Source organism: Chanodichthys erythropterus, chromosome 3 (genome assembly GCF_024489055.1).
Source record: "Chanodichthys erythropterus isolate Z2021 chromosome 3, ASM2448905v1, whole genome shotgun sequence".
In the NCBI taxonomy this organism is placed as follows: domain Eukaryota; kingdom Metazoa; phylum Chordata; class Actinopteri; order Cypriniformes; family Xenocyprididae; genus Chanodichthys; species Chanodichthys erythropterus.
In genome coordinates, this window is record NC_090223.1 from 14,318,909 (window position 1) to 14,334,262 (window position 15,354).

General features: G+C 33.0%; 1 protein-coding gene and 1 non-coding gene across 4 annotated transcripts; both read left to right on the forward strand.

The window, feature by feature from the left end:
* The first annotated feature begins 227 nt into the window (after positions 1-227).
* plbd1a (phospholipase B domain containing 1a) lies at positions 228-15,353 on the forward strand. Of its 3 annotated transcripts, none has more exons than XM_067381099.1 (12): positions 228-301; positions 459-555; positions 1,406-1,628; positions 5,388-5,471; positions 5,547-5,685; positions 7,968-8,108; positions 8,176-8,320; positions 8,476-8,676; positions 10,865-11,005; positions 11,096-11,281; positions 13,028-13,134; positions 13,208-15,353. In XM_067381099.1, the coding sequence occupies exons 2-12, from the start codon at positions 495-497 to the stop codon at positions 13,382-13,384; spliced, it is 1,605 nt and encodes a 534-aa protein (XP_067237200.1). In that variant the 5' UTR covers positions 228-301; positions 459-494; the 3' UTR covers positions 13,385-15,353. The 3 variants fall into 3 exon arrangements, with proteins under 3 accessions (XP_067237200.1, XP_067237199.1, XP_067237201.1); XM_067381100.1 differs by having other exon boundaries at positions 300-344; XM_067381098.1 differs by having other exon boundaries at positions 242-555; positions 13,208-15,352.
* trnar-ccu (transfer RNA arginine (anticodon CCU)) lies at positions 232-304 on the forward strand. The gene has a single exon. It is a non-coding gene; the product is annotated as a tRNA-Arg (tRNA).
* Position 15,354: the final 1 nt, after the last annotated feature.

The window sequence follows — 15,354 nt, forward strand, 5'->3', positions numbered from 1 at the left end:
ATAGCGACTTAACGTCCCAAAACGTTAATTCAAACCGTTTAACATAGTAAGTTAATAACATGTAATTCATTATAACGACTAATGAAGGCGTTAAACTTAACTAATTCCCGACAATTTTATTAGGCGACTCCTTCACTTCCGCGTAGAACGCCAGCAGTGGTCACGTGTCGCCTGACTGAGTTCCCATTGGACGCCCTTATAAGGGTCTCCACCGCCCTGCTGGTATCATGTGCCCCAGTGGCCTAATGGATAAGGCACTGGCCTCCTAAGCCAGGGATTGTGGGTTCGAGTCCCATCTGGGGTGAAGATTGTTTTCCTTTATTTTCGGCGTCTGTCAGCGTTCAGTGTGTTTGTGTCTTATAAACGCACCTTCGGTTTGAGGATCGCGTTCAGATTTATCCATGTTGTTTTGTCATAAGGAGTCTTTGCACTGACGGATTTTCCCACTTTATTTTCAGTTTCTGTGCTTCGACTGACTGTACCTCGACACAAACATGACAAACAGCATTTGTGTTTTAATCCTCGCTTGTTTTGCAGCAACAGCCAGAAGCGACAGTAAGTTTCTCACTTATTTAACCTTGACTTTCATTAAGCTCGTGTGTTTTTATGTTTATATGACCATATTCTCAAGTGTAAATCTTATTAAGACTCGCCGTGCTTTTGTGTCTCTTATAAGAGTTCAAGTCGAGTGTGTTTTAAGTGAGTTAAAGAGGAATTGACTGACGCTGCAGGTTTGTCTATTATAATGATCATGAGGCACATGATCCTACAGGGAAAACTCAAACTGAAATCTGAGATGGGACTCCAGTTACTTTATGTTTGCTTAACAAAGAGATTGTTCTGTTATACTGAAATATAATCTGAAATATATCAGAAAGATAGTGATGGAATAGCAATGCATAAAATAATAAATAATGCAGTGAAGCAATAAAAGAGTTTGAAAACATGTCATTGTAGTAAGTTATGAAGGTTTGTTTTTCTTTATTTGAAGTATTTGAAGTATTTTAAAACCTAGTTTTGAGAATGTGAGGGAAAAAAATTAGTGGTTAAGTGTGCAAATGTTTGCTCATGAAAATCAAATTTATCTAACAAAATAAACATCTCAATGTTTTTCTGTGGACAAAAAGAAATATTGGAACTTATTAAAGTTTCTCATACTCAGATTTTTAAAATTATTTTTATAGTCAATCATTGAATACAGATTTATGTTCTCAGTTTATATGGTTTCTGCAAAGAGTAAATGTTGAGGAGTATTAATTTCTGATCTCATATCCTCAAGTAAAGTTCCTCTTTTGGTTAAAAATGGCATAAAGTATTTTTAGGGAAGTAGCAGACGCCCACATGACTGAAATTCATGAAGAATCAGAACCATATTTAACATTACGTTTGTGTGTGTTTGATCCAGAGCTGCTGAAGGCCACGGCGTACTGGGATTCGACCCATAAGACCGTTGTGCTGAAGCAAGGCGTTCTGGACCCGCAGGGCGACGCTTATGGCTACTATAACGACACGCTGTCGTCCACGGGATGGGGTGTGCTGGAGATCCGCGCCGGATACGGACAGACGGCGGAGACGGACGACGTCACCATGTTCATTGCTGGATATATGGAGGGTTTCCTCACCGCACCGTACGTCTCTGAAACACTTGAAGCAGGGGTGGGGAACGTTGATCCTGGAGGGCCATTGTCCTGCAGAGTTTAGCTCCACCCCTAATTAAACACATAATCTTCAGGATTACTAAAGTTACAGGCAGGTGAGTGTTTTTTCAGGGTTGGAGCTAAACTCGGCAGGACAATGGCCCTCCAGGATCAACGTTCCCCACCCCTGCTTTAAAGGGATAGAAATCACCCAAAAAATGAACATTGTCCCATGATTTCCTCACCCTCACCTTTTATATGGCTATCTTCTTTCAGACGACCACAATCGGAGATATATTTACATATATCCTGGCTCTTTAAAGCTTTATAATGGCAGTCAATGGGGGGTGAGATTTTGAAGCCCAAAAAAATGCATCCATCCATTATAAAAATAATCCATACGTCTGCCGGAAGCTACTTATTATAGCTAATAAAGTTTTAAATATGGATATTTTTCTTACAAAAACCCATTTCTTCGCTTCAGAAGGCCTTTATTAACCCCCTGGAGCAGTATGGATTATTTTTATTATGGATGGATGCACTTTTTGGGGCTTCAAAATCTGGCCCCCCATTCACTCATATTATAAAGCTTAGAAGAGCCAGAATATTATGTAATATAACTCAGATTGTGTTCGTCTGAAAGATGAATGTCATATACATCTAGGATGGCTTGAGGGTGAGTAAATCATTGAATTATTTTCATGTTTGGGTGAACTATCCTTTTAAATTACCTGCTTAGTTTACATGTTGAGTCAATTGTTTCTTAATTGAACAAAAATACTTGTCTACATTAGTTGCAGCTGTTTCTTTTGAAGTGCACTTATAATGTTAGTCAAAGTTTCTTGCACTATAAACAGCCATGTTTCCTTTTTTCATAATCATTTTCCTCTCTTTCTCTCTGAATTTTGCTTTTAAACTATGGGGGTAGAATTGGAGCAAAATTCCAAATAAATAGATTATGATCCACAAATAAATGTAACAATATTCACAAAAAATAATCATATGCACAAATGAATAGAATGAGAGCCACAAATATATGTCAGGAGTTTCACAAAAATTAATTGAATTCACAAATAAAAAAATGAGATTTGCTAATAAAAAACATATTCACAAATGTTTTATGTCACAAGCACAACTCTGCCTGCATTTATTTGTGAATCTCCACCTGTGCATTTTTTAATTACCTCATTTTTGGATTCTGAAACCATTCTAGCGTTACGACTGCAGACAAATCCACAAACAGGTGGACTCAGTGGTGTAGTCTACGTGATACGCAGGTATACGCCTTATACCCACTAGGAAAGGTCAATGATTTACGTATACCCACTTAAAAAAGTGCGAGGATACGTAACCATCCAATAAATCACAATATGATTTGTGCTTTGTTGATTTTGACAAGAAATAAAGTGTCATGAATACTGTTTTGGCGCTCTTTAATGTGGCGTGACAGATCGCTCTAGTTAAAGAGGAGCGTCAGCCTGACACGGATGTGAACAATCCTCTCCTCCGCTTTAATACCAGTTACAGCGTGAAATAAACATGAATGAACATCTGAAGGTATGATAAAAGATACATTACAACTTAAAGAAATCTGTATCGTGTCTCATATAATGGCTTAATCAGTGTTTCAACTGCAGAAAGACGTTAACAGCTTGTAAACAATGTCACGTAACGTCACATTTACCTCAGAACAAACATATTCATCATGACCATAAACTCGTCAGTCAGCTAGAAAAATGAACTCTAGAGAGGAGCATTTAGCTAAATATATACACCATAATACATATTAATTATAATTTGTAATGTTCTTCAATAGCCTATATAATGAAGGTTTTAATAAATCCAAGAGAAAGAGAAAGAGAGAGAGAGAGGGCTAGAGAGTGCCCAAGATAAGCCAAGAATCAAAAAGAGACAGAGCAACAGTTACAATATTCTTGTATCCCCTCCTTGACCATGTGACTGAAACCCAAATGTGAGACATTCAAACTGACCAATCAGAAGATTAAAACTTCCCCCACTGTACTAAAGGTGTGACCATTTGTAGACCCCCATGTACACACATTTTGGCCTACAGGGCTTGATCACTATCAACTCATTTGTGTCTTCCAAATAGCCCTTGTAGCAAGAGAGAGGGGGATGAAACAGTAAAGCAAATGTCTTTGTTCATTTTAAAATATCTTTAGATATTTTCAATCCTACGAAATCAAATTTCAAATATCGTGATGACACATTTATAATGACAGACTGGCAGGAAATGGTGTAAAACAGAAAACGAGTCCAAACAGGGTGATCTTGTGACATGCTTTCCTCATACTTTCCGTTTATTGCTTGGAGACAGTTTAGCTGCATTTACATGGACACTGATAATGTAATCCGTTTATAATTAATGATTATAATGCCTTCTATTTGCTGCATCGCGCCGTGCCGCACCGCTCGCGTCAGGTAGACGTGTTCTAGATGGGGATCTGTGAATGATCATAATTCGTGCATAGCAGTGGTGTAGTCTAGTTTTTTGTAATGAGTATACCGTGATTTTTCCCTCTCAGTCTCATACTCACTCGTCCCAGAGCGACACCCTATAAGCACCTCCACACTCACCAATGCATATGAAGAGAAGAGACTCTGGACTGATTTTCAATCAAAGTTTAGTTTCAATCACCATCTAACTCAGCCAGTTAAGATAGCTTCAGATGTTATATGAATATGGTCCCTGGATCATATTTTATCAGATGGAAAGTTTTAATGCACTATTATTACTCTCTAAGGAAATGTTTGGTTAAAACCACCCGAAAATGGACAAACCCAGCAATTGGGTTGTTGGGTTAAATGTTTGCTCAACCTGCTGGATAGTTTTATTTAACTCAACTATTGTGTAAAAATGGCTGTATTGCTTGCTTAAAATGAACCCAAAATATGTTGGAAATTAACATTTATTAATATTAAATATAATTAAACAATAAACATGTATTAAATTGTTTATTAATAAATGTTCTCCTTTGATTATTATTGTTGCCTCTAGTAACTATATTTGTCTGATTTTTAATTTCTGACCTATTTTGGGTTCATTTTAAGCCAGACACTGTGTTTGTCCAATTTCAACCCAACTTAAGTTGTTTTTAACTCTGCCTTTTTTAGGGTGTGACAATATTGAAAAGATGAGGCTTAAAAGTATGTCACAAGATCACCCTGTTTGGACTCGTTTTCTGTTTTGCTCTGTTTCCTCCCCGTCTGTCATCATAGATGTGCGTTTCGATTCACTAACTTGCAATTTGATTCAATATCAGTTATTTTGGATATTCAGTATATCAGGTATTTTCTCAAGAAAATTAACTAATGCTCTCTTAACTAATGCTGTAAAATATATACATTACATATTTGTGGATCTCATTCCATTCATTTGTGCATACAATAATTTTTTTTGGTAATATCGTTACATTTATTTATGGATCATAATCTATTTATTTGGAGTTTTGCTCCAATTCTACCCCCATAACTAAAGTTAATAAAACTATATACCCATTTAAGAAAACAAAATGACAGCACACAGCAAAATTACTAAAAATTAAACTAAAATTAAAATGAGAATATAAAAATAGTTATAGTATAAATCATATTAAAATGACATATGTTTATTTATGACTGATATATTTGGGTTGTCAGTGTATTTTAGCTAAAATGTCGTACTTTTGATATGAGTGAAAAAAGTGAGATTCTTAATAATGAGAGTTGGTTGTGTTTTGTGTGTTTTAGGCAGATTTTCGATCATTACACCAACATGTACCCGCAGCTGATCCAGAATCCTAAAACGCTGGTGGCTGTGAAGCACTTCATGGCGTGAGTGATGCTCTTCCCTGTGTTTCTCTCCTGAGTTCGCTCCGTACAGTGCGTGTTGATTCTGTCTGTCTGTAGTAAGCAGGACGAGTGGTCTCGGAGTCAGGTGAAGCGTAACACCACCGATCCTCTGTGGATTCACACCGGTCTGATTCTGGCGCAGCTGGACGGGCTGCAGGCCGGAGTGACCGACTGGGCCAAACAACAAGGGAGGAAGGTGAGACGAGGAAGAACAGCTGATATTCTCATACTGAACTGGGAAGATAAAGAGCTTTTATTTTTGTTTTATAAAGGCCCTATTTCCTGTATTTTTCCTACTTCGTACTCAAACATTACCTAATCATCTAGTTTTTATTTTTTGTTTTATTAAAGCTCTATTATCTATATTTTTCCTACTTCTTACTTTAAAAAAAAAATAGCTTGGTAAAAAAAAAAAAAAAAAAACAGGAAATAAAGCTTTAATAAAACAAAAACAATATTTTATATATATATATATATATATATATATATAATATATATATATATATATATATATATATATATATATATATATATATATATATATAATATATAAAATATTGTTTTTGTTTTATTAAAGCTTTATTTCCTGTTTTTTTTTGTTTTTGTTTTTGTTTTTTTGTTTTTTCCTATTTCTTACTTACGGAAGAGGATTAGGGCCAAGCAGTAATAAAAAAAATATTTGAATATTTGAGAACGAATTTGTTCTCATAATTTAATGACTTATTTCTAGTAATTTAATGACTTTATTCTCAACATTTTATCTCGACTTTTTTCTCGAAATTTAACAAGTTTTTTCTCGTAATTTAACGAGTTTGTTCTCAACATTTTATCTCGACTTTTTTCTTGAAATTTAACGAGTTTTTTCTCGAAATTTAACAACTTTAATCTCGAGATGGTTTTATTTTTTTATTATTGCTTGGCACTAATCCTCTTCCATACTTACTTAGTTTACTAGTTTTATTTTTGGTTTATTAAAGCTCCATTGCCTTCGTTTTTCTATTACTTTCTTTAAAATGACTTAAACTTCTAAACTTTTTTTTTAATGTTTTATTTAAACTTTATTTCCTGTATGTTTTCCCCTATTTCTTACTCAAAAATGATTCAATCACCTGAAGTTTATTTATTTTTTAAAATCTCTATTTCCTGTATTTTTCCTATGTCTTATTTTATAAAATGACGTAAACGCCTAAAACTTTTTCTTGTTTTATTAAAGCTCTATTTTCTGTATTTTTTCCTGTATTATTTAAAAATGACTTAAACATCTCAAGTTTATTTAAAAAAAGATCTATTTCCTGTATTTTTCCCATTTCTTACTTAAATGACTTAAACATTTGAAAGTTTCATTTTTGTTTGTTAAAGCTCGATTTCCTGTATTTTTTCCTATTATTAAAAAATGACTTAATCTCGTTTTTTTTTTTTTTTTTTTTTTTTTTTTAAAGCTCTATTTCCTGTTTTCTATTACTTAAAAATGACAAACATCTAAAGTTTATTTTTAAAAAAAGCTCTATTTCCTGTATTTGTCCTGTTTTTTACTTTAAAAAAATTAGATGTTTAGGTCATTTTTAATGTTTTATCATTTTTATTTTTTTAAGAATTGTAAGAAAATGACGTAAAACATCTTTATTAATTTTTTTTTTTTATTAAAGCTCTATTTCCTGTATTTTTCCTAATTATTTAAAAATGACTTAAACATCTCAAGTTGTTTTTAAAAAAACTCTATTTCCTGTATTTTTCCTGTCTTACTTTAGAAAATGTAAACATCTAACAAGTTTCTCTTTTTTTTTTTTGTTTTATTAAAGCTACTATTTCCTGTATTTTCTATTACTTAATTAAAAATGACTTGAACATCTAAAAAGAAGGGTTTTTTTTAAATAAAGGTCCATTTCGTGTATTTTTCTGTTATTTAAAAATGACTTAAACATCTAAAGTTTTATTTTTTTTTTAAAAAAAAGCTCTATTTCCTGTATTTTTCCCATTTCTTACTCAAATGACTTAAACTTTTGAAAGTTTTTTGTTTTATCAAGGCTCTATTTCCTGTATTTGTCCTGTTTCTTACTTTAAAAATGATGTAAACATCTAAAAAATAATCTTATTTAGTTTTATTAAAGCTCTATTTCCTGTATTTTTTCCTATTATTTAAAAATTACTTAAACATCTCAAGTTTTTTTAAAAGCTCTATTTCCTGTATTTTCCCATTTCTTACTTAAATGTTTCATTTTTGTTTTATTAAAGCTCTATTTCCTGTATTTTTTTCTATTACTTAAAAATGACTTGAACTTTTAAAAAAAGTTTATTTTCTGTATTTATCTTGTGTTAAATACAAAAATAAAACTGAGGGTTTTTTTTAGCAGAAGGTTTGTTAGTTCTACTCATTGTATTTGTATCTTGTTTCTGAACGGCATGTTTGCATCTGTTGAAGCTGAAGCACATTTTGCTCGTTCTCTCTGATCAGACTTTTACTTGTGTCTCTTTCTGTAGCCTCTGTCCCGGTTTTCCATTCAGTTCCTGAATGCAGTCGGCGATCTGCTGGATCTGATCCCGGCGCTGGTGCCCGGTGAGACGTCCCTCATGAGTCTGTATAAAGCTCCTCCCATGGGCCACTGCTCCGCGCTCATAAAGGTAACGTCAGTGACGATCATTAAAGTCAGCTGATGTGATGGTTTCTCACATCTGCCGTGTGTTTCAGATGTTGCCGGGTTATGAGAACCTGTTGTTCGCTCACTCCAGCTGGTACACATATGCCGCCACCATGCGCATCTACAAACACTGGGACTTCAAACTGAGCGAACCGCACACGGCCACCGGAAAACTGTCCTTCAGCAGCTACCCTGGTATTGATTGGTTCATTGGTTCATTCATTTATTGGTTAATTTGTTATTTATAATGTCATTTGATAAAGTAGTAGGCAGTATAGTGTGTCGTCCGCAGTATGGTGGTGTTTGTGAATGCAGCCGGTGATGGCTGGTGTCTGTGACTGTGTGTTCAGGGTTCCTGGTGTCTCTGGATGATTTCTATCTGCTGGGCAGTGGATTAATGATGACACAGACCACTAATAACGTCTTCAACACCTCGCTGTACTCCTACATCACTCCTGCCAGTCTCTTCTCCTGGCAGAGGGTTCGACTGGCACACGTGCTGGCACAGACCGGAGAGCAGTGGGCACAAACCTTCTCTAGATACAACTCTGGTCAGAAACGGCAACAGTCATCATAAACAAATTCTTTGGTTTATGGAGTAGTACATAATTTAAGACTGAAAAATAAAATATATAATATTATTAAATATCATAATAGTAAAATTATATAGTTCATGAAAAATATATTTATGTATTTATTTAAAATGATTTTTATATTTAATTTTCACACATACACTACTAGTGAAAAGTTTTGAAACATTACTATTTTTACCATTTATATTATTATATGCTTTACTTTTCAATCTTAAACTATGTACTACTCCATAAATTAAAGAATTATATACAACAAAGTCTCTAATGCTCATTAAGGCTGCATTTATTTCATAATAAATATAGAAAAAACAATAATATTGTGAAATATTACAATTTATTTTATTTTTATTTATTTTTGGAAACTGTGATACTTTTTTCAGGATTCATTGATGAATAAATGGTTAAAAAGAACAGCATTTATTTAAAATATAAATCTTTTCTAACAATATAAATCTTTACTATCACATTTTATCAATTTAACACATCTGTGCTGAATAAAAGTATTAATTTCTTTCAAAAAATAAGAAATAAATTACTGACCCTAAACTTTAGAACGGTAGTGTATATTGTTACAAAAGATTTCTATTTTAAATAAATGCTGATATTTTTTAACTTTTTATTCATCAAAGAATCCTGAAAAATTATCACAGGTTGTAAAATAATATTAAGCAGCACAACTGTTTCTAACATTGATAATAAATCGACATATTAGAATGATTTCTGAAGGATCATGTGACACTGAAGACTGGAGTAAAATATAATTTATTTCTGTGTTCAAAGCTGAATTTTCAGCATCATTAAAGTATATTAAAATAGAAAACCATCATTTTAAATTGTAATAATATTTCACAATATTATTGTTTTTTCTGTATTATTATGAAATGAATGCAGCCTTAATGAGCATAAGAGACTTTGTTCAAAAACATTAAACTTTTGACTGGTAGTGTATATTCTTTGATTTATGGAGTAGTACATAATTTAAGATTGAAAAGTAAAGCATATAATATTATGTTATAATATAAAAATTCTTTAATATAGTTTATGAAAAATAAAAACTATAAATGTATGTATTTATTGAAAATATTTATATATTTAATTTTTGTTATATATAACTTTTTTTATTTCAAATAATTGCATAATTTATTTTCCATTTGTTCTAAATATTTCTAAATAAAATGTATATTTTTCTTCATATATTTGAAAATAAATACTGTAAATAAATGTAAATAACTAAATATAATTTATTTTTATTATTTATTTTGTATGACAATAGACTTTTTAATTAATTTATATTTTATTGCTTATTTGAATTGTTACATATACCTGTGATGGTCAGGTTGTCATTCTTACTATTTAACACTTTAACCCTAGTGTCATGTCATGTTTTATTTACTTGACAAAGTAAATGTTAGTGTTTGTGTGAGTTAGAGCTGCACTATTAATCGAAAAAAGATTGCAATCTCAATTCAAGCACCCACGCGATCTTACATTATTAATGACAGCGATTCTCCCGCATCTTTTAAACCTTTGACAAAATCATACCAGGACATTTAAATCTGTTCGTGCTGCCAGAGCCAGAGAGAGCCATTTTGAACCGCACCGTAGTTATTTCTGTGTTACAAATATTTAAATTATCACAGAAGTACTGAGATATAAGTTTTAAGTTAGTATATAAACACTGATGTCCACAGTAGCGATCAAAATAGAGCAAACTACCTTTTGAAACAAACTTGGCACATCAAATAACTGTTGTATCAAGTTACATCTTATTCCACTAGGTGGCGAGAAGTGACTGATTAAAAAAATGTATTTGTCATTGACTCGTTAATTCAAAAGATTTGTTCAAAAACACTGATTCATCCAGTAATGAAACAAGTATTCATTAATAAGTCATTGCATTCATTGAAAACCATATAAATAATTCATTCAAACATTTTCCAGCAATTAGTTATTTAATTATTTTGTCAGAACCTCTTGTAAATGAATGTTATTTTATTTGGTTGTATATTCAGAATCGTGGGAGAATCGTGACCTCTATCAAAAATCGTGATTGTCATTTTATTCAGAATCGTGCAGCTCTAGTGTGAGTCTTTACTCAGTTTGGTGTGAATCAGCGCTCTGATCCTGTGCTGAATCTCTCCATCAGGGACGTATAATAATCAGTACATGGTTGTGGACACGAGTAAAGTGCATCTGGGCAGCAGTCTGGATGACGGGGCGCTGACTGTGGTCGAGCAGATCCCGGGACTGGTGGAGTATTCGGACCAGACGCAGACACTGCGCAGAGGTCAGACTGACACAGACTCCATTTTCATTTCTTTTGATTTTGGGCAAAAATCAGCCTGAACATGTTGTACTAAATCTGTGTGTCCCGCAGGTTACTGGCCGTCCTACAACGTGCCGTTCCACCGTAAGATCTACGACCTGAGCGGATACGAGCAGATGTGGAAGGAGTACGGCGAGGACTTTTCCTATGACCTTTGCCCTCGTGCAAAGATCTTCCGCCGCGATCAGTCTTCAGTGAACGACCTAGCAACCCTCAAACACATCATGAGATACAACGGTAACCATCACTAGTCACAACTCTACCATTTTGCCTTTTCTGTTGATTTATGGTATATATAGTGCATAATATAAGATAGCGATGTGCTGAAATTTCAACAACCAACAATGTTCACCTGGAAAAACTGATAATACAATAAATTTTTGGATTTGACCGACGTAGTTTTGGATGACCAAGACCTTCAACCTAATAAAAAGTGACATTCAATTAGTGCTTCTCCGATGATCCATGAACTTCATCTGTAGAGCTGCTCTTCACCAGCATTTCACTATTTTATTTGAGAAAAACTATTGTCATATACACCCAAAAACTCAAAGGTCTTCACCACAACCCGCCAAAATACAAGTCTGCTTTAACATGAAGAAATTATGACTGAAGTTTATTACTAATGTACAGCAGAATGTGCTTCTCGAAGTAATGTTGTTATTATTATTATTATTATTATTATTATTATTATTCATAATAATAATAATAATAATAAATCAGTGTTGGGGGTAATGCATTACATGTAACTTGAGTTAAGTAATCAGATTACTTTTTTCAAGTAACTAGTAATGCATTTCTTTTAAATTTTTAACAAAATATGTTACATTTTATGTAAAGTAATGTGTTGCTTATTTGAAAGTAACACTTTTTTTTTTTTTTAGGGAGAAACTGAACATTGTAATGCATTACTTTTAAAAGTAACTTCCCCCAACACTGATAATAATAATAATAATAATAATTCAAATAATAATAACAATCCAATTGATTAATTAGTTGCAGGATATAATTTAATAAAAATAATAATAGTAAGATATTTTTCCATCCATGTTTTAATTTTATTCAGTACAGCAATTTGTTTTAAACTTTTGTTGTAAATTTTGTTATTTTTATTTGATTACATTTTTATTTTATTGTTTAAATTGTTTTATTAATTCATTTTATTAGACACCATTTTTGAAGATATATTTGTATCATCATGTAACACAGAATCCAGCATAAAATAAAATGGACAACACAGAATTTGGGAAAAAATAAAACTGATTTCATGGGACTCTAAATAAGCTTTACCCAAATTTAATTACCCACACTTTATTTTTGGTTTTGGTTTTCAGGTAAATGAAAACTTTAATTTTGATTTCAGAAAAAGAAAATCTGTGCATCACTAAGTGATACTTAAAATGAAATATATAAAATATAATATATGTGCTATATATATCACAGTATAAGTCATTATATTATATTATATTATATTATATTATATTATATTATATTATATTATATTATATTATATTATATTATATTATATTATATTATATTATAATGAGTTTAATGAGCTTTAGAAATTTGATGATGGGAACCATTGAGCATAACTTCGGTTTTACCTCTGTTCAGACACAGGAAATTATTACTCTATGTTTAATCTCAGTAATACAGTTGGAAAGAAAAGCAGCATCAGGGAGCTCATCAGGTTTTGAATGTATATAAATCTGTGTATCGTCAGCATACAAGTGATAATGAGGCTGAGCAATCTCAAGATGGTCAAGCAGTGACAGATAAATGTTAAAAGTAAAGGTCCCAAGACTGAGCCCTGAGGAACACCAGTGAAAACAGAGCTCATCTCAGACCTGTGAACTGGGAATGGTCAGTGAAATAGGATCTAATACTGATAATGAGGCACCTGTTTGTTTAATGAGCCCCGTCTCTGTCAGTCACTGTCTGCTCCTGTCGATCATCATTGGATGTCAATTTTTTTTTCCTCAGATTATAAGAACGACCCGTACTCGCAGGGCAATCCGTGTAATTCCATCTGCTGTCGTAACGACCTGCAGGAGCGTCACGCCAGTCCTGGAGGATGCTACGACACTAAGGTCAGCTGACTGACTCTCATTAGCCAATCAGGTTGAGTTCTCTGCCCCTGACTCTCTGGTGTTGTCCGGTCAGGTGACGGATCTCCACATGGCTCAGGGGTTCGTGGCGGAGGCGGTGAACGGCCCGACCACAGAAGGAGGGCTCCCCGTCTTCTCCTGGGAGGCGTTCAACATCACGGCACATCAGGGTCTTCCTCCCAGCTACAACTTCAGCTTCGTCAGCATGCAGCCGCAGCTCTTCCAGCCCTGAGGATCGTGGGATTTCACATCTGGCCTGCTTTTGAACCGATTCTCTATCCGATGCCTGTCTCCAACACGAATCTGAGCTCTTCAATCTGTCGAATCAGAATTTATTTTGAACGCTAAACTCTACAGCTGCCATTTGACCATCAGTCCAGGACTGTGCTCGTCTCATTTGATTGATGGATTGAGGAAGGTTAATCATAATGCTTTACTGCACACACTGTGTTTATCACTATGGATGCCCATTTCATGCTTTGTTAAATCACAGTTATCTCAAAAAAGGCATATTTATGAGATGAAAAGTTGACATTATGACAAAAAGTCATCATTATGAGATAAAAAAAGTCATATTTATGTCTCATTTATGAAATGAAAAAGAAATTAGAAAGATTATGAATTGCCAGTCATGACTGTCATAATTAACCATAAGTCCAAATTTTGTCATACTAAATCTTATGACATTAAACATCTAAATTATGACAAACTAAGTCATAATTAAGACAGATTAATGAGCTTTTAAGTCAGTGATGACTTTTGATTTATGTAATAAATATGACTTTGTTTTTTGTCATAAATGATATGTGAATTTCAACTTTTTGTCATAAATATGACTTGGTAATTTTTCACTTTCCATCTTATAAATGACATAATTTTGAGACTTTTGTCAATTTTGACATTTTATGTCATAAATATGTGAATTTCAACTTTTTGACATTTTATTTCATAATTTTGACATTTCACTAATGATGACTTTTCATAATTTTCACTTTTTTGTCAATTTTGACATGTCCGTCATAACATTTATGACACAAAAAATGTCAAAATTATGTGAATTTCAACTTTTCTTCTTATAAATTACGTCATAATTTTGACTTTTTGTAAATTTTGACATGTCTGTCATACTTTTTGACATTTTGTCATAAAATATACTAATATACTTTTTGTCATAAATGTCATAATTTTGACTTCTCATCTTATAAATATGACTTGTGTCTCATGTCATATTTATAAGATGAAAAGTCGAAATTCTGACATAAAAAAATCTAAATTATGACAAAAGTCATATTTAAAAGTTGAATGTCATAATTTTGTCATAAATATAATTTAGTATGTCAGATTTTGTAATAAATGACTTAGTATGTCAGTTTCAACTTTTTGTCATAAATATGATTTAGTATGTCATAATTGTGACATATCATAATTATGATTTACCAAAGCATGATTGTTTTTTTAATGCGTCAGAAATGGGTTTCTATATATGTCCACAACAGTTTTGTTTTTAAAGTCTGTCAGAGATCGTCCTAATGAACAACACGAGCAGAAAAACAAAGTTTCTGAACGATTCGAGCGTCTGTCAGTGAGACGTTTCTTCCATTCACAGATGTTTTCTCTCAGGGAACGTGAGTCTAAAGTGCCTTTGTTAGTATTGGAGTGTGAATGTCTCTGAGCATCGCTGTCACAATCACATCTCGTATGTGTTTATACTCTGTCTGATCTGTGCTGTCTGTGATTTTCTCTTTGATTCCACCAATGAATGAATGAACACAAGCATCATTTCTCAGTGTTGAGTGTTTTTGTTGGATACGGTTTCACTTATTCCAGCGGTTATTCTGCTCTCGTGTTCGACTCAAGCTTTTGATCGGTCTTTGATTCATAAAGGGGTTTGAAACCAACAAACCACTGAGAGCAATGAAGGTTTGCTAGATTGTCAGTACTGACGCATAACACCTCAACATGAAAGTGAAGGAGAAGACACGTGTTTGGGTCATTTCTGTTTTATTATTACAGCAATTCTCCACATTTTTGACTGTCCAAAATGATATTTGAAGGCTGAAGGAAGATATTTCTGGTACTTCTGCTGCAATAGTGAAGCTGCTTAACTTTTGATTTACACAAAATAATCATAATTCACACTCCTATGACTATTGACTTTTCTCATCATTCATAATTAAGTTTTTTTTTTTATTATATTTTATT

Coding starts and splice junctions, on each gene's coding strand:
- plbd1a (XM_067381099.1), top strand. CDS start 495: ATGACAAACAGCATTTGTGTTTTAATCCTCGCTTGTTTTGCAGCAACA. Junction 556..1,405: donor AGCAACAGCCAGAAGCGACA/GTAAGTTTCTCA, acceptor TGTTTGATCCAG/AGCTGCTGAAGGCCACGGCG. Junction 5,472..5,546: donor GCTGTGAAGCACTTCATGGC/GTGAGTGATGCT, acceptor GTCTGTCTGTAG/TAAGCAGGACGAGTGGTCTC.